The sequence below is a fragment of the Cervus elaphus genome, chromosome 5, assembly GCF_910594005.1.
Source record: "Cervus elaphus chromosome 5, mCerEla1.1, whole genome shotgun sequence".
NCBI lineage: Eukaryota > Metazoa > Chordata > Mammalia > Artiodactyla > Cervidae > Cervus > Cervus elaphus.
The window spans coordinates 83581350-83599539 of NC_057819.1; the positions used below are offsets into that span (position 1 = coordinate 83581350).

The 18190-nt window shown below is 36.2% G+C and overlaps 1 protein-coding gene across 4 annotated transcripts in view; it reads left to right on the plus strand.

Moving 5' to 3' along the window:
- Positions 1-18190, plus strand: part of CLTC (clathrin heavy chain) — a 66409-nt gene that overhangs the window by 22663 nt on the left and 25556 nt on the right. For all 4 annotated transcript variants that reach the window (XM_043902842.1, XM_043902843.1, XM_043902840.1 and 1 more), the window contains exons 3-14: positions 819-1087; positions 1603-1764; positions 4160-4273; positions 4668-4841; positions 7589-7786; positions 8498-8698; positions 10743-10895; positions 11455-11577; positions 12416-12553; positions 12807-12971; positions 13109-13289; positions 14648-14811. In XM_043902842.1, the coding sequence (XP_043758777.1) occupies positions 819-1087; positions 1603-1764; positions 4160-4273; positions 4668-4841; positions 7589-7786; positions 8498-8698; positions 10743-10895; positions 11455-11577; positions 12416-12553; positions 12807-12971; positions 13109-13289; positions 14648-14811 (2042 nt within the window). The remainder of the gene's footprint in view (positions 1-818; positions 1088-1602; positions 1765-4159; positions 4274-4667; positions 4842-7588; positions 7787-8497; positions 8699-10742; positions 10896-11454; positions 11578-12415; positions 12554-12806; positions 12972-13108; positions 13290-14647; positions 14812-18190) is intronic.

The following is an 18190-nucleotide window of genomic DNA, read 5'->3' on the forward strand; positions in this document are numbered from 1 at the left end:
GAATTAGACAGCCTAGTGTTAGTTGTGGGCTTTGATCTCTGTTAAGTTAAAGCAGATCACTTTTTGGATTGTGATGGGTCTCAAATTATAAGTAGAAACCTTTGCATCTGACTCAATGAACTCTTAACATTCACAGCAAATTTCATCCATGTTTGCTGTTTTAACTGGTTGAAGCTTGAATTCTGGTCTTAACTCTAGTATATTAACATCTGAAACTGCCCTCCTCTGTCTCCCTCTCCTTTTCTGTAGCACCGCTACCTTCCCTTTGTATCTTAACCCAACACCATGTAGCATGCACCTCTGTCGGGTGTTACGATACACGGTAGAGTTGAAGTAGGTCCTCTTCCAAAGAAGTTTCCACAAGATCTATTTGAATGGGGGATGGCTGCTTCTTAAAAAGTAGGCGTTTTCCCCATGTGCTTGAATCAGATTTGTTTTTTCTGTGTACCAACCATTAAGTTTATGGGTAAGCATTCTTAATTAAGTATGAAGGTTACAACTTGTTTTTCATCATTAAGAGAGCTGTTCATTTTTAGTTGGGATTTAGAACTCTTTGGAAGTCATACTGTCTGTTTAAAATGTGTTTATTAGAGGTGATAGTTTTTGCTTCACGTTTAGTTGTAGGTTGCTCAGTCTCAGCTCTTCAGTGGTTGCAGCTCTGTCAGTGTGACTTTTGTAGATGTTGTTAGTCTCACGCTAGAACCATTTTGTTTGGAAGTTAACAGATTTTGTTGCAGAGATAGTCTGATTTAGCTAGATACTAATTTATCCTGAGCTTTGCTTTCTTAGTGATTCATAATTCTTTCTTTTGTTTTTAGCTGGGAAAACTCTCCAGATATTTAACATTGAAATGAAAAGTAAAATGAAGGCCCATACCATGACTGATGATGTCACCTTCTGGAAATGGATCTCTTTGAATACGGTTGCCCTTGTCACGGATAATGCAGTTTATCATTGGAGCATGGAAGGAGAGTCGCAGCCGGTGAAAATGTTTGATCGCCACTCGAGCCTCGCAGGATGCCAGATTATCAATTATCGAACCGATGCAAAGCAAAAGTGGTTACTTCTGACTGGCATATCTGCACAGGTAACATTTTTCTAGTTTTTAATAAAGAAAAGGTCTAGAGAATTTATGTGCTTGGAATGTAGTTTATTTTGAAATTGGATCTTCTTTGCCAATCTGACTCCCCCCCCCCTTTTTTTTTAAATGAAATAAAAGTTGCTGGTTTAATGCCCTTATACTGTCATACAGTTTTTTTTTAGGTCTTCTCTGTGGGTTGAGGGAGTGAGTTCGAGTGATTTGGAATTTATTGTGGATATTTACTGCAGAATGAGTACTCCTGTATCTTTCTTTTTTTAAAAAAAGATAGTGTAAAGAAATGGTTGTATGTGAGGCTCATTTTAAACATTCATGTTAAGCTTTAATAAGAGAATGTTTGCAACTAAATTTTAAATTAAGAAGTATCAAATCTACATTGAGAGAAAAGGAATTGTAAATCCTTCTAAAGATGATAAACTATTTTAATTATTTCACTAATTATTGTATTTGGAAGTTACTGGTTCTTTGGGACCCCAAACTTTATTCTGCTTGATCTTTTGTAGCAAAATCGTGTGGTAGGAGCTATGCAGTTATATTCCGTAGATAGGAAAGTGTCTCAGCCCATTGAAGGACACGCGGCTAGCTTCGCACAGTTTAAGATGGAAGGCAATGCAGAAGAGTCAACGTTGTTTTGTTTTGCAGTACGGGGTCAAGCGGGAGGGAAGGTGAGTTTTGCCTTTGGAAATTGTTTTAATGAGAATTTTCCTTTTGTCTTTCTGTTACTAATTAATTTGTTATCTGATTTCAAAATAGTCCTCTCTCTTTCTTGTTAATTTGTTTTTAACATTCAGATTTGTGGTGACTTACTTTGTTTAAATTATGTTTCTGGTGATACTTGTCTAAAGTGAATGTTTCTTAAGCAACTTGTTTGTATCTGCTGTTTATAGACTTTATTTCATTGTCTTTACCAAAGGCTTTCCTGTGCATTAAGAATCACTAGGGTGACTAAAATATACATTTGTGTGCCTTCCATCTAGAGAGTCTGATTCAGTAAGTGGAGCTCATAATGTGCATTTTAAATGCTGTAGATGACTAGATAGAGTGGACCACGATTTCAGTACCGTTGCCTTATATCAGAGCTTCTCAACCCTGACTGTCCGTTGAAATCCCTTGGACAAGTTGAAGTGCTTTGTAGGGTTCTTAGTTGCAGACAACAGAAACAGGGTATGGTTGATTAGAGCATAAAGTTTAATAATGAAAGTACAGTGGGTAGTTTGCATTTGCTAAGAAGCTTTAGAACCAAGCAGGGAGAATTAGGAGGAATAAGAGAGAGTGGGCAGCAGCCAGAAGCCCTGGCGCAGAGCTCTGAGGCCCTGCTGCTGCTGCGATTGCACTGCTGGATGCTCGCTTGGCCTGACTGCCCCTGGAAACATGGTCTGACTGCTCTTCTCATCACCACAGCAGATTCTCTGAAGTCTTAATATATTTCCCATGCTAAGTAGTTTTAAAAAACCAAGATAGAGAGTGCTTAAAATACAGTAACCAGTAATCTGGGCGGGAACATATGTACAGAGGTAGAGTTCTCCTAAAATTTCAGAGTAATAATCCCTAAACCAAGGAATGTTCCTACCAGCCTCTCAATAGGCCAAGGATAGAAAATAAAATTCAGATGCTTAGATCTGAATTGGTGAATTTTAAACAAAAAATCCATAGGCATTAGAAATTAGATGCATTAATTAAGACAGAAGGCTCTGACATTTTTTGATAGGTCCTCCTAAGAAAAAACCTTGTATATAATTTTTATAGTATCAGAAAACCAGTTTATAGGTTCTTGAGCCTACTTGATGTATTGTGCTATATGTTTTATAGTCGGCCATGGTTTTTTGAGGGAAGACAATTTTTTCCGTATGGCTAGTTATCCTAATTAAGGATGAGACCCTGTAACTTTCGTATGGTTATCTATCTTGGAAATTTGAGTTACTTGTTGTGTAAGTCCATTCCTCACATGACTGAGCAGAACACATGGTACTCTTCCATTGACAGCATGAGCTCCCTCTCGCCATTGCTCACTGATGTGCAGCATCAGACGTTTTAAACCAGAATGTTCTCATCCAGATTTCTGAGGTGTATGTGATTAGAGAGACTACTCACGTTGGGTGTATACTTACTTGTAGTTAGAGTAGGTGTGGGCAAAGGGTTAGATTTCTATTTGGAAAATTTAATTATAATCGAAAGCCATGAGAATGCCTTTTTGTGGGTATTGTTTTACCATTCTTAATTTAAGGTAGATTGAGATGTAGTTGAGCTATTCAGCTGACTTTTTAAAATTGTTATCTTAAAGTAATGCATTTTATTCATGGAAAACTGCAAAGACAGTACAGACACATCCCGTGCTCTGTTCCTAGTTTACCTTAATGGTTATGTCTTACATAGCTGTTCAGTACATTTGACAGACCAGAAATTGACATTGTTATAATTACATAATTGTGTCATTTTGTCACGTACAGATTCAAGATACATACTATTCCATTACTACAAAGATTGCCTTCTTGCTACCCCTTTATAGTAACAACCACTTACTGCTCGCTCGCCATCTCTAACCCCTGAAAATCTCTAATTTACTCTCATTTCTGGAATTTTTTTTTTTAATTTATTTTTTTTATTATTATTATTTTTTTTCCAGTGGGTTTTGTCATACATTGATATGAATCAGCCATGGATTTACATGTATTCCCAATCCCGATCCCCCCTCCCACCTCCCTCTCCACCCGATTCCTCTGGGTCTTCCCAGTGCACCAGGCCGGAGCACTTGTCTCATGCATCCCACCTGGGCCATTTCTGGAATTTTGTCTCCACAAGAATGCTTTATAAGTAGAATCATATAGTATGTGATCTTATGAAGAGTAGCTATTCTTTCATGTGTTTCCACTGGACACTGTGTCTGAAAGTTCATTTTATTTTTTTGAAAGTTCATTTTATTACCGAGGAGTGTTCCATGGTATGGTTGTTACCATATAGTTTAATGTTCACCTATTGTAGGACATTTGGTTGTTTTCACAAATAAAGCTGCTATGGTCCTTTTTAGCAGTTGATCATAAGTTTTACTTTTCTCTTGAACAGTTACATATCATTGAAGTTGGCACACCACCGACCGGGAACCAGCCGTTTCCAAAGAAGGCAGTGGATGTTTTCTTTCCTCCAGAAGCACAGAATGACTTTCCGGTTGCGATGCAGGTATTTTAAGCAAAACAAAGGAACTTAAAAATTTGTCCTCTAAACACAAGTAATTAAAAAAATTCTACTGACAGTATAATTTAAGTGGTGCCTTTACTCAGAAATAGTGAAACTTTGTAAAGTAATACTCTTTTATGTAATATATAGACTGGGTTATCCTAGGTTCTTCAAAATTATGTTTTCTCTTTTATACTTATTAATATACTTGTGTTTTATGTAAGAGCTTGGGACATTGCATATTTGAATCTGCAATAAAAATGAAGAAACCATAAATACTGGTTTTTAAAGCCTCTTGTCAAAATCCTAGAATTTTACCATCTCTAAAATGGAATGGGACTAAATTTTCTGATTGTAGGTTCATTATTTTACTGAAGTATTTATTTTCTTTATACAGATCAGTGAAAAGCATGATGTAGTATTCTTGATTACGAAGTATGGTTACATCCACCTCTATGACCTTGAGACTGGTACCTGCATCTACATGAATAGAATCAGTGGAGAAACGATCTTTGTCACCGCACCTCATGAAGCCACAGCGGGAATAATTGGAGTAAACAGAAAGGGACAGGTAAGGGCACCTTCAAAACCCAGCTGGGTCGTCAAGAAAAGAGCGCTTATGCGGTTAGCCTTTTTCCAAAAAGTAAATGGTAATTTTGGATGTCAGAAAATAATGTATGTCTAAAAATACAGAAGCATATATATATTATATACTACTGTATACTCTACAATCTCTCTTTAACACTATCTCAGAGAGAGGACTATTTGGCATACAGTATAGCCACCTAAGGATTGTGTTTGTGTCTCTATTACCAAGAGAAGTGGCTCTTCATGCAAAGAAATTGATAGGGTGACATCTGACGGATTGTATACTTTCTTTTGGCTGCACCCCAGGGCTTGTGGGGTCTCAGTTGCTTAACCGGAGATTGAACCCAGGCTCCAGTAGTGGCGAGTCCTAGGGCTGGACCACCAGGGAATTCCCAGGCTGTATACTTTTTATAGGGGTTTTCTTCCTATGTCTTTTTTCTCACCTCTTTAATTATTACTGAATGTTTAATGTGGGAAGGTGATATGTTACAGTGGCTATGATAGGTTTAGTGGGATACTTGAAAAGTTACCCAATTAGCTGTTCTGACTTGTCATATTTGACAAACCTCCTCATACCACCTAATCCAAGTGATCTTTTTTTCTGTGTTTTAGTGTTTTAATGTAATTTAAAATATTATACCTGGAAGTATCTTTTTCCCTAAAAAAAAATGATTAAATGTTACTAACCTCTCCTTTTGTTTGTTTTCCTCCAAATTAGTGTTTTTCCTCAATGGTAAATGAAAGCAAATAGGTTTTTTGTTTTTTTTTCTCCTTTATTCTATTAATTTTCAGAACATAGTATGTATCTGAAGAAAGAAATACTGTAGAGAAAGGGAGTCTCTCCCTACTTACCCATCCTCTCCATCAGTGCCACACCTGGTTAGGTGCTTCTGCTTTATGTTCCTAGATCTTAGGGAGCCCTCCTTGTGGCACTTATCACAGTGAGTTACAGTTGCTTGCTTAACTAGTTCGTCGCTGTTCTTCCTCAGGAAAGGGGCTTTTCTTTGTTTAATTGTATTTCTGCATTAGTCAGTGTCTGGCACAAAAGCTACTTTAAAAATTCAGTAGCATTCATTTATTGAGTTGCATGTGCCTTTCTTGGAAAAATCAGGAATGAATGTGTCTTTTGGTGAACTCGATTACTGATAATTTTATAATCATAAAGTTGTTAAACCAGGGATAACTGTTTTAGCTAAAATATCCTGAAAAATTTACCATTATATATTTAACATTCATAACTTTGATTATTGATTGTTTCCCTTCCCTTCTCTCCATAAGTTTTCTTTGCCAGCTGGTTTGAATAAGATGAATGTTCACAGTAACCTATAGGGCTCAGGGCTTTACTCTTTTGATCAGAGCCAACTATAGCTGGACCCAACCCAGTGCCTTGAAGGAACGAGTATGATTTCTGTGGGTTGCAAAATTAAAAGTGATCAAGATGACAGTCTGAACTTGGTAGAACTGAATACTTTAGAAGATACAAGAACCTTTTTTTCCCCCTGTACGTCTTAAGTACTGGTTTCTAGAACTATGCTAATACAATCTAAAAATGGGATAAAGATAAAACTATGAATTTGGCATTTGGGGAAGGCTACGGAAAGTACAGTTAGAAGTGGGTTTGTTCATCTTCATTATTTTTCCTAGGAAGTAGTATTAAAGATGAAAATGGAAATAACTATAAAAAGAAAGAATTCTTCCTTTTAAAAAAAGATGTCTTAATATGGGGTAGAGTGTCACATTGCAGATATAGAATGACCTAAGCTTTGGAAGATGGGGGTCAGATCTGTAGAAATGAAAGACTTATGGAGGTTAAAATTTCATTTTCCTCAAAGGGAATAATAGAACAGGCAAATAGATACTACTTGTTTGGTTATTGAGTTCTCATTTATTTAACAAATATTAAGCATTTACTTTGTGTTCAACACTGCCTGGTGCTAAAAATACAATTAAAGACAAAGATAAGTTCCTTTCTTTATGTGGAATAGTGACTGAGACACACTCAAATGAGAAATAATGGTATGAGAACTGGTCATTATGGGGAATAGAAGTAGTTTATAAGCTGGGGTGTATACCCAGATCTGGTGTTGGGGAGAGGAATGGATGCATGATGAAGGACTCCTTTTCTCTTTGGCAATTGACAGGAATTCAGCTTTTAAGCAAATAGATTGGCATTCTGTGACAGTGACTTACTAGGGGGACTGAGGGTAGGTAATTAATTGTTCTTCAAAAAGAAGCAATTAAGAGTTGCTCTTTGCTGGTGCTGCATTTATTAAGCATCTACTGTATACCTTGCAGTATATAAGGTGTGTGAGGATTCAGTGCCCTTTCCCTCCTTGAGTATATAACCTGAACTCTGGGAATGTAAATGTAATTAAAATTACTGAAAAGTCAGAGTTAAGAGGAATGTATCTTCAACTTCTTCCAGGCGAGCCTATGCCATGTTAAGAATGGATGGTAGCAAAGCAATTGGAGTTTGGACTGTATGAGATAGGGAGTTGTTTATATTACAAGACAGCTCTATTTTAGGAATCCCCAATTGGTTTAGTAGCACCCCTTAGTCTTCTCTTTTCTGCCCTCTTTTTTCTTCTTTTTTTTTTTTTTTGTGTCAGCAAGAAAGCAGCTATCATAGTTTTATTACTTTGTCACTCAGTAGTCATCAGCATTAAACATATTTAGTATCTGATGCTCACGTGAACACATCACAGCTGTTCATTAGATCTTAAATTGCAGGTTCTCTCAGTATGTGTGGAAGAAGAAAACATAATCCCTTATATCACCAATGTCCTACAAAATCCTGATTTGGCTCTGAGAATGGCTGTACGTAACAACTTAGCTGGTGCTGAAGAACTCTTTGCCCGGAAATTTAATGCTCTTTTTGCCCAAGGAAATTACTCAGAGGCAGCAAAGGTGGCTGCTAATGCACCAAAGGTAAGTAGTCATGAAAATGAAAATTGCCATGTTTGGATTGATGCCAGTGTGCTCTATTTCTAATACTGGTACAAGTGGAACCAGCTTCCCACAGAGAAATGAGACTTTTTTAAGGATATGTTTTCCTGTAGAATGAGTTACTTCTAGATTAGTTACTTTTCTATGCTCTAGATTTGGTTAAAACAGACTGTTAGAATGATGTGTAGATCTAACAGGCTCTGATTTACATAGATGTAATAATGTTTACTTAGTTGGATCTTATGATAACTACTGATTTTATATCCTAAAGATTAAACAGATCTTGTTCAATTCATGGTATGAAGAGTTGTCTGAACTTGACCTGAATTTATCCTCATCATTTTTGTGTTATGTTGGATTAATACCTGAATTAATACCTTACTCCCTGACTGGTAATGAAATTTTTACTTAACCTAATGTGAACCTGGAATAATAGTTAGTTGTAACTATCCTCTTACACACTAGCATTATGATTAGGTTGGTATGTTTCTGATTCAGAATAATCTCATAACATTGAACCAGAAGTGTGATAGACATTGCCTGAATCTTTACCATTCAACATGTTGAAAAGTTGAGATTTGGTTTCAGTAGATGGAATCATGCCTTTAAAATTGACTTAACAGATCCATGGAGTTATTACGGTGATACTGAATCATCTTTAAAAGGAGTCCTTAACATTTCTGTTTCTTAAAGGGAATTCTTCGTACCCCAGACACCATCCGTCGGTTCCAGAGTGTTCCAGCTCAGCCAGGTCAAACTTCACCCCTACTTCAGTACTTTGGAATCCTTTTGGACCAGGGTCAGCTAAATAAATATGAATCCTTAGAACTGTGTAGGCCTGTACTTCAGCAGGGGCGGAAACAGCTTTTGGAGAAGTGGTTAAAAGAAGATAAGGTATATTAACTTACGTTAACATATTTTCACTTTGATTAAATAGTGATTTAATTTAATAACTTGATTTTAGCAAGTTAAAAACACAGGCTGTGCCAGAACATCTCCATCCATGAGTCATTGTTTGTAGGAATGGTGAAAGAATAGACCCTGCATGAGATTCATAGACGTGTTTTTTTTTGAAAATGGGTTTTTTTTTGTGGCATGTCGAGGGTAGCATATCTTTATTTTAAAAGGGAATCCAGGATTACTTGCTTGGTGGTTAAGCTTAGCATGAGACACTGCATGTTCATATTTGTCAACATGTATAAACTCATGAGGACCTAAGAATGTATTCCTGTCTCACATCCCACACTTGGGATGCCCAGTAGTTTCAGCCATACAACGTTGTATCTTTTCTTTTAGAACTTCCCAAGTTACAAAATTGTGGTATCAAATGCCAGTAACCGGTTTAGATGTGCAAGGGAAATAAATATGTTATATACAAAGTTGAATTGGTTAACAAGACAACAGGACTGTCTGATTAGCAGTGATATAGATTCCCAAAGTCATTTCACAGAGTATTAACTGGCGTTACATGAAAAAATATTTAACTTAGTAGTTTCTTGAAGTTATTTAAATATGAATATTTGAAAACTGTTGTTAACCAGCTTTCTTTACTGTGGGATTTCTCTATCCATTTTATATTTGCTCAGTAGTTACGAGTTTCTTTTCACATAGAGCATCTAATAGTATTATGTTTTCTAGTGTATATTATGGAAAATGTCACCTATTTGTAAGAAAACTAATGAGTTTAAACAACCCATTAGTGATATTATTGCTTTCATACCACTATAGAAAGTCTTTCTCCACAAAGTGGCAATATTGAATTGTCATGTCTTAGGTCAATGTCAAGAACTGAGGTGGTACTATTTTATAGCACTCTGGGTTGTGAATAACTTTTAATGTTACACCTTTCAGCTTTAGTGTATGTTGGTAGTATTTCTACATTACCAATGCTAAGTCCTTGTTTCTTGACCCAGCTTCTGTCAGTCTTAGAGGATACTGGAGGATAGAACTTCAGAGTTGGGATGCTTGGACAGGAGTCTGCTGAAGACTGGTTACTAGCCACATAGTACTTGAGGTCCGTCCTAATTGTTTTAAGATAAGGGAGGATGAGAACAGCCAAGGTAACTGAGTTGACCAATATAACAATGTAAGAGCTTTTTGGGTATCATTACCTATTTTGGTGAATGGTCATGTAGGATTCATTTGTGGTAAAAAGGACCACTGGTCAACTCTTCATTAGTGTGTTCAGTTGAGAGGGTATAGACTGATAGAACGTCTCATTATTCAGTGATAAGCGCTATTCTTTTGACATACTCATAAAATAGGAAGTCAACTCTAGTGTGTAAAGCAAAGCTCCTTTAGAGAAGCGGTTTTTCAGATTGAGCAGCTTAGGCAGATTGAATGGCACAGAGGAGTGTGTACCACCTTAAAATTCTAAAATTTTTATCTGCTTGACCTTGTGAAATTAGTGTCCTGCTTTACAACTTTAAATCCAAAAGTCAAGAAGATAATGAAGCTTAGGTCCTACAGATTATTCCCTAATTTTAAAGTGGTCTTTATGGTAAACCTCAGCTGGCTTTTTGAATATCAGATTTTCATTTGATAGCATTACATTAGGAACTGGATTATTCTTGTAAAATTGAGACCATCTGGGGCTGATACCTGAATATTCTTAATAGGGAGAAGTACAAGATTCTGCTTCTTAAATATTTATACGCCTAACAAGATAGTTGATAGAATCTGTACATGTGAAGTCTTGGTGGGTTTTTATCCTTAAGTAGAATGTAGAATGTGTGGAGAATTCTACTGAGACTCTGCTCTGAATTCAAAATCAGGAGTCTTTATAACCATAACTCCTGCATATTTATAATACATTTGGGGACAACTGGGTGACTAAATGCCTGTCATATTAGTTCTTATTTATAGTGGAAGTAGTAACAACTGCTTATTTATAAAGTAGCTCATGGATTACTAAACAGTCTCTTTTCCCTTTGGACAGCTGGAATGTTCTGAAGAACTAGGAGACCTGGTGAAATCTGTGGACCCTACATTGGCACTTAGTGTGTACTTAAGGGCTAACGTTCCAAATAAAGTCATTCAGTGCTTTGCAGAAACAGGTCAAGTCCAGAAGATTGTTTTATATGCTAAAAAAGTGAGTTCAATGAAACAAATTCTGAACATAAATTCATTAAAACGTTAAGAGAGAAATTATCCTATAGTCACTCTCAGTTTTAATAGTAAACTTCCTTAAATTTTTATGATTACTTGGGAAAATATAAAGTACTAGTATGGTTCTCATTTACATTCAAAAATGGAGACAGTTACTCTTGCATGGCATTTAGAATTTAAACTGCTAGGACATATTTAACCTGTTAGAACAAGTTTTTTCATGTTCAATGAGACTGAATAAGCTGATTATAAAAATTTATAGCTATTTGTTCAAATATATTATCACCAAGATCAAATTGAATTGAGCATCTGTTAAAACTGAATTTGTACTTTCACCAGTAGTTCTGTAGTAAGAAGATTCTATTGTAGAAGCAGCATTTATTTCCCGTGGGGGTGGGGGGCGGTGCCCACTGCTTTTGGTTTGTTTTTGTTCTGTGATTTCTTCTTTTAAAATTCATTATTGGAGTATAGTTGTGAAAAAGCCTTTAAATAATACAAAAATGGAACTCTGCAGCAGGGCTTACATTTTTGTCTGTTTTTAGGTTGGATATACTCCAGACTGGATCTTTCTGCTGAGAAATGTTATGCGTATCAGTCCAGATCAGGGGCAGCAGTTTGCTCAAATGTTAGTTCAGGATGAAGAACCTCTTGCTGATATCACCCAGGTAAACAATTTAAAATGTATCTTGTAGAAGTTAATTTATGTAGAGAATGGTGGGGGGGCAGCATCTGAGTTTAAACAACCTGGAGAAGAACAGGTTAACTTTTTTATTTGTAGAAATTAAAGCTATGTTTATTTATTTACATGGATAAATTTCAACTATGTTACCCAAGAAAAGCAAATTGTAGAAGAATGGACAGTAAGATGCCATCTATATATATAGCTTTAAAGCATGCAAAACAAATCCCACCTCATTTAGAGTGATGTATGTATTAAAGATGTGAAAAATATAGGTATAATAAAACACAAAGGCTAGTCTCTGCCACTTGGTGAAGGGAGAGAGAAAATGCATATATGAAGTGGGAATCAAGGACTCTTTCATTTTTATGCTTTTGTGTATTTTAAACAGTTCATCAGGGACTTCCCTGGTGGTCCAGTGGTTAGGAGTCATGCTTCCACTGCATGGGGTACAGATTCAGTCTTTGGTGAGGGAACTGAAGTCCCGCGTGCCGTGTGGTGTGGCATGCACGTGTGCATCAGTCAATCAATCATCAAAATTTTAAATCTTGCAGTTTATATTCTGCTACTATATAGTATCTTGAAATATTTTATGGTTGTTTTTAGTAGAACTAAAGTAACTGTGGAAGATAAAACTTCTTGTTAAATTACGAGGTTATGTTATCTAAATAATATTCTTTAAATCTGGGATTTGATCTGGTAGTGTTTTATATATGAAGAAAGAGATAATGTTTAATTTCCTTTCACTTACCTAGATTGTCAACAGTATCATAAAGTAGTGTTTAAGTATCTTAAAACAGTTTCCCTTACATCTTTTTTTGCAGATTGTCGATGTGTTTATGGAATACAATCTAATTCAGCAGTGTACTGCATTCTTGCTTGATGCGCTGAAGAATAATCGCCCATCTGAAGGTCCTTTACAGACGAGGTTGCTTGAGATGAACCTTATGCATGCACCTCAGGTATGTGTTTTCATGCATTTTATAGCATGTTTCCGTCAACTGTTTTTCTACAGCTGTTATTCCGAGCTTCTTAGATTAAGTTATTTGAAGCTACTGGGATACCCATTCCTGATTTTAGAAAATTTGGCTAAAATGCTCTTTGTAACTTTCTCTCTTTATCAGTCCAGTATTGGATCTTAAGGTGTAATTTGGATATGGAATTACTGATACAGGTGGAGTGGTAAGATAAACTCATCCTTTTATGGTTTTCTAGGTTGCAGATGCTATTCTGGGCAATCAGATGTTCACGCATTATGACCGGGCTCACATCGCTCAGCTGTGTGAAAAGGCCGGCCTCCTGCAGCGCGCGTTAGAACATTTCACTGACTTGTATGATATCAAGCGTGCGGTTGTTCACACCCATCTTCTTAACCCTGAGGTATTTCAGTGTCTTACCTATTAGTTACCATTACCATTTGGTATACCGAAAATGTGTTTGTGTAACCTAATGATAGTAATTTTATACCACCATTAGATTTAATATTATTTCATTTACTTATTTATTTTGTCCTCTAGTGGTTAGTAAATTACTTTGGGTCCTTATCAGTGGAAGACTCCCTGGAATGTCTCAGGGCCATGCTGTCTGCCAATATTCGTCAGAATCTACAGATCTGTGTACAAGTGGCTTCTAAGTATCACGAACAACTGTCCACTCAGTCTCTGATTGAACTTTTTGAATCTTTCAAGAGTTTTGAAGGTAATTAAAAGTTTGAGTCATTTTAAATAACTTAAGGTAGCCAAGAGGGCTATAGGTCATAGTTTATTAATGGTCATAGGCTATTGGAAATTCTTTCTACAAGTTTATTTTGATGGAATATTTTAAGTTTTATTGTCAATGAATACAGTCAGGCATCGTCTGTGTCAGATTCTAGGGTCATGAAGTGAATGACTGTCTGCATGGATACATTGTAGGTCAATTAAAGGCAGAATCTTAACTACAGATATATGTAGTAGCTTTGGCATATTTGAATAAGATGAAAATACTAATGATTGGGTATATAATGATCAAGTTTATATTGTCTGACTCTTGTAATGGCAAATGATTCTAGCCGAGGAAGTTTTGTGACTTGTCCCTGTAGCAGGCTGGATAATTTGTTGAGTTGGAGGGTACATTGTTGTATGCCTGCAGGATATTTGGCAGAATTGCTGGCTTCAGTTCAGTAAATGCCAGAAGCATCAGCTCCACCAGTTGTGACCACTGAAAATGTCTCCTGGGAAGAAAACCATTTCGTCCACAGCTGAGAACCACTGCTGTACTGAGCACTAATGTGATCACTCTCAGTGGCCTTTAGGTTCATTAGCTAAACATCTGGTCTCTGCTTAACTTTTCCTCCCTCTTTTTGTAGGACTACTCTAGACAGAGGACTAAGAGAGTTCTACATAATTTTCTTAATTTTTTCAGTTCTTATATGTTAACTGTGTGCTACATTTATACTGTTCATTCAGTACATAGCCACCAGCCGCATGTAGCTGTGTAAATAAAAGTATTAAAATTGAACGCAGTTAAAACTTTAGTTCTTCAGTCACACTAGCAACGTTTCAGGTGCTCAGTAGCCACATCTGGTTAGTGGCTGCTATGTTAGATAGTGCTGGTCTTAATAGAGTATTTGCATCACTGCAGAAAAGCCTGTTGAACAGCACTGCATTAAATTCTTTTTAAGCTACTTTTGTGTGTTTTCTGTTAACTGCATATGTAAAAGCACCTGCTGTAGTGGACTTTATTCAAAATTTCTGATCTGAAATATGCTGTGGTAATTAGTTTTGATATTAAGTAGCTGTCTCCTATTTCTCAACCACCATTAGTAGAAAACATTGAATTTTCTGTTCTGTAGGGTATAAATCCATTTATTGAACTGATTAGTGGATTATTTAATATGGAGCTTTTTCAGCAACTAGATTTTATTTGGGAGTGGAGTGTTCAGGATAACAGTGTTTTGTTTGCTTGTTTTTTAAATTTTGGTATAATTGACATAATATTTTTTAATTGCTTAAGTATTTTTTTAGGTCTGTTCTCAGAAGTACACCTGTGCTTAATGTCAATTATTTTTTTTTAAGGTCTTTTTTATTTTTTGGGATCCATTGTTAACTTTAGTCAAGACCCAGATGTGCACTTTAAATATATTCAGGCAGCTTGCAAGACTGGGCAGATCAAAGAAGTAGAAAGAATCTGCAGAGAAAGCAACTGCTATGATCCTGAGCGAGTCAAGAATTTTCTCAAGGTAAGTGGTTTTGAGTAGTGCATTTTCTAGTTGGTTTGAAGATCAGCAGTCCTGCAAGGGTTTGCTCATAGTTAAAAAAATTTTTTTCCCTAAAAGTGAAATTCTTAGAATCTCAAAATTGTGTACTGAATGATTTCTTCCAAATTTCATACTCTGTGGTTTCCTTTGAAATAAGGAAGGAAATTGGTAAGTAATATTTAAGAATGACCATCTGTTTAAGTGAAGAGAAAAAAATCACTATCTTTAAGGAATTTCCTTTCTTTCACTTTAATTTTAGAAGAAAATTTTTGTTAAGTGATTGGAGACAGTGTTATTTTAGAATATCATTTAGGCACTTTTTGAATATTAAGGTCAGCTTGCCCTCTGTGTTCTTTTAAGGGGCCTGTGTATGCAAAGGGTTCCACTGTGTAAAGGAAATAGGTTTTTCTCTGTCATTAGCCCAATTCTAGAAATTAAATATTAAATATTAATCATGCACAATTTATAAATTGAAGGCACAGTCAAACAGAAAAACTACAGCTTTGTGACACACAAATTTGGTTATGGAGAAGTAGAACTGCTTGTGTTGGAGTGAAGAATAATAAAGATTCTTAGGTCTTTAAGGCATACCTAAGGGCAGTTTATTTTATTTAATGTTTAGCTTTGTCATACCTATTAATTACTTTGTGGGGAAAATAAAACTTTAACGTTGGCAGTCATTTATAAAAATTAGGAAATTACAGAACATTCAGATCCCCCCAATACATATATTTATATACTTTTAGTTCAGTTCAGTTGCTCAGTCGTGTCTGACTCTTTGCAGCTCTGTGGACTGTAGCACACCAGGCTTCTCTGTGCATTACCAACTCCTGGAGCTTGCTGAAACTCATGTCCATCGAGTTGGTGATGCCATCCAACCATCTCATCCTCTGTTGTCCCCTTCTCCTCCTGCCTTCAATCTTTCCCACCATCAGGGTCTTTTCCAGTGAGACAGCTCTTCGCCTCAGGTGGCCAAAGTATTGGAGCTTCAACTTCAGCATCAGTCCTTCCAATAAATATTCAGGACTGATTTCCTTTAGGATAGACTGGTTTGACCTCCTTGTAGTCCAAGGGACTCTCAAGAGCCTTCTCCAACACCGCAGTTCAAAAGCATCACCTTTATACTTATATTTAAAATATGTTAAATGAGTTCAAAGATTGTATATAAAGTTCTTAAGTATTTTTTCTTTTGAAAGAATTTTAGATTGAAACTAAAACCAAAATATTCATTGTGTGAGTTAGTAGGGAAAAGTAGGCTTTTCGTACTCCTACAGTGATCATTTTTAGATAATCTATAGTTGTATTAACTGATTCTTCTTTTGAAGAACTTAATACCTAGATTAAATAGCTAAACCCTTAGGAGTTTTAGTGTAATGATGTAAAATGCTGAAGTTGCCTTATATTTTAGATTAAAAGATAAACATTCCCCCAAAAGTATAATGTCTAGGCCATCATGAATATTCTGAAGAACCTGGCTAGTATGATATGTGTGAACCCAAGACTTCCTGGTGTCAGAAAAAAACCATCCAAATGAGAAAGATTTGATACTCTATGCTTGACCTAGTGTACCTATAGTACCTGTCAGTTTCTCCTTTGAGTATCAACACTGTATCCTTTTTTAAAAAGTGCTACCAGATCTTACTGATTTTGTTTTTATTAAGCTCTCAGTCTTTATGCTTCAATTGTAATTTCTTTAGCATTGAGTTGTAATATTTGAGTTACCATATATATGTAAAGCAGGACTAAGTTAACTATTTTCACCTAATTATGATCTTGACCTTCAAAGAAAAACTGTTGAAACTAGGATGTGGCTGTCTTACCTTTCTTAGCCCATGAGATCTAATTAGATGAGGAATCCTCCCTCCATGCTTGTGAATTGTGTGCAAATCTAATAGAGGAGAGTAGGTGTGAATTACGGGCTTTTGAACCAGTCAGACCTGGTTCAAATTCTCTCCTTTCTATAATGAGCTGTTTATTCCTTCAGTAAATGTCTAGCTCTTACCTCAGGCAAATTAACGAAGGTGTCTCAGCCTTGGTTTCCCCAGCCACAAGCTGTGTTTGTCAGGTACCTGGTATGCCACAGGTGTTCAAGTGATAACTGTGGTTAATAAGCTGTGTTGGTGGCCTTGAAAATAAGGTATTATCAACCTTTCTAGCAGGCAAGTTTTGTTTCTTTTTGGTTTTAAGTTATTCCTGACTCAAACGAATTTTAATTCCCGCCCAAGTTAGAGGAAAAACCTAATCTCTTATTTAATAATTGGAGATGGGAGTTCAGTGCTAAGATGCTACTGTTGGATATTCAGCCTAATGAGAATGAACATAGTGGACCATTTACTCACTTTCCTTACTGATCTGCTGTTTGTAGCTACATGCTACATCTCATCATCACTGGTATTCAGCTTCATTTTGGAGGTACTAGTTGTATTATAATTGACTGGTGTTGTATGTAAACTGTGATAATAAAAATACTTCTCTGAATCTAATCTTGAATATTAGACAAGTGCCAGGTATATGCTAGCCACCAGGAGAACAAAGAGTGATAGAATATGAACTCTTCCTTTATAGTAGCCTGTAAGCAGGATGAAATTCTGTCATTAGCGTTATTTGGCTCATGCCCTAAACTTGTGGAACTCTCGTCTCGTACAGAAAACATAAAACTGTCCTTCAGACCCGTGCCTCTTGCTGCTTTTGATCTTACTTTCCGTTTTTTTCCTTTTCCTGGTTTTGTTTCAGCCTCACTGGCCTGCTTGCTGTTCCTGTAACTCCCCAAAACCTCTCCTGTCCCAGGGCCTTTGCTTGCCCTTTCCCATTTTCCTCGCAGACCTTCCTGACCTGCTTTTGTACCTTCTTAGAGATTTCTAACAAAATGTCACGAGGAAGGATGTCTCTGATTACCCTCCTTCTATCTAAAATAAAACCTGTCCATCCTCACTATCCCCTTATCTTGTTCCCTTTTTCATTATAACACTTAACATTGTCTCTTCCTACCAGAATGTAAGTCTCTTTGGGGAATGTTTACTTTGTCCCCTTATATAGCTCCAAACTTTGTGTTTAAGAAAACCTGAATTTGTTTATATAGTTGCCATTTTGATCCTAACATCTCTAATCATAGTATCTAAGGAGCAACCTTTAAGTAAAATTTTAAAATGTTAATAGCATTATTTTTATATATGAAATCATATGCCAATTTTAGGCAATTGAGAATGTATCCCAGTTTTTCTACTTTTTTCAAATTAAAGAAAATTAAAATTTTCTTTCCCAATACAAATAAGTTATCTCTCGCAGCAGAAATCTTAAACATTCATGCATGAGACTAGAATACCTAAGTAATCTTGGATTACTTGCGAAGTATGTTTTCTCC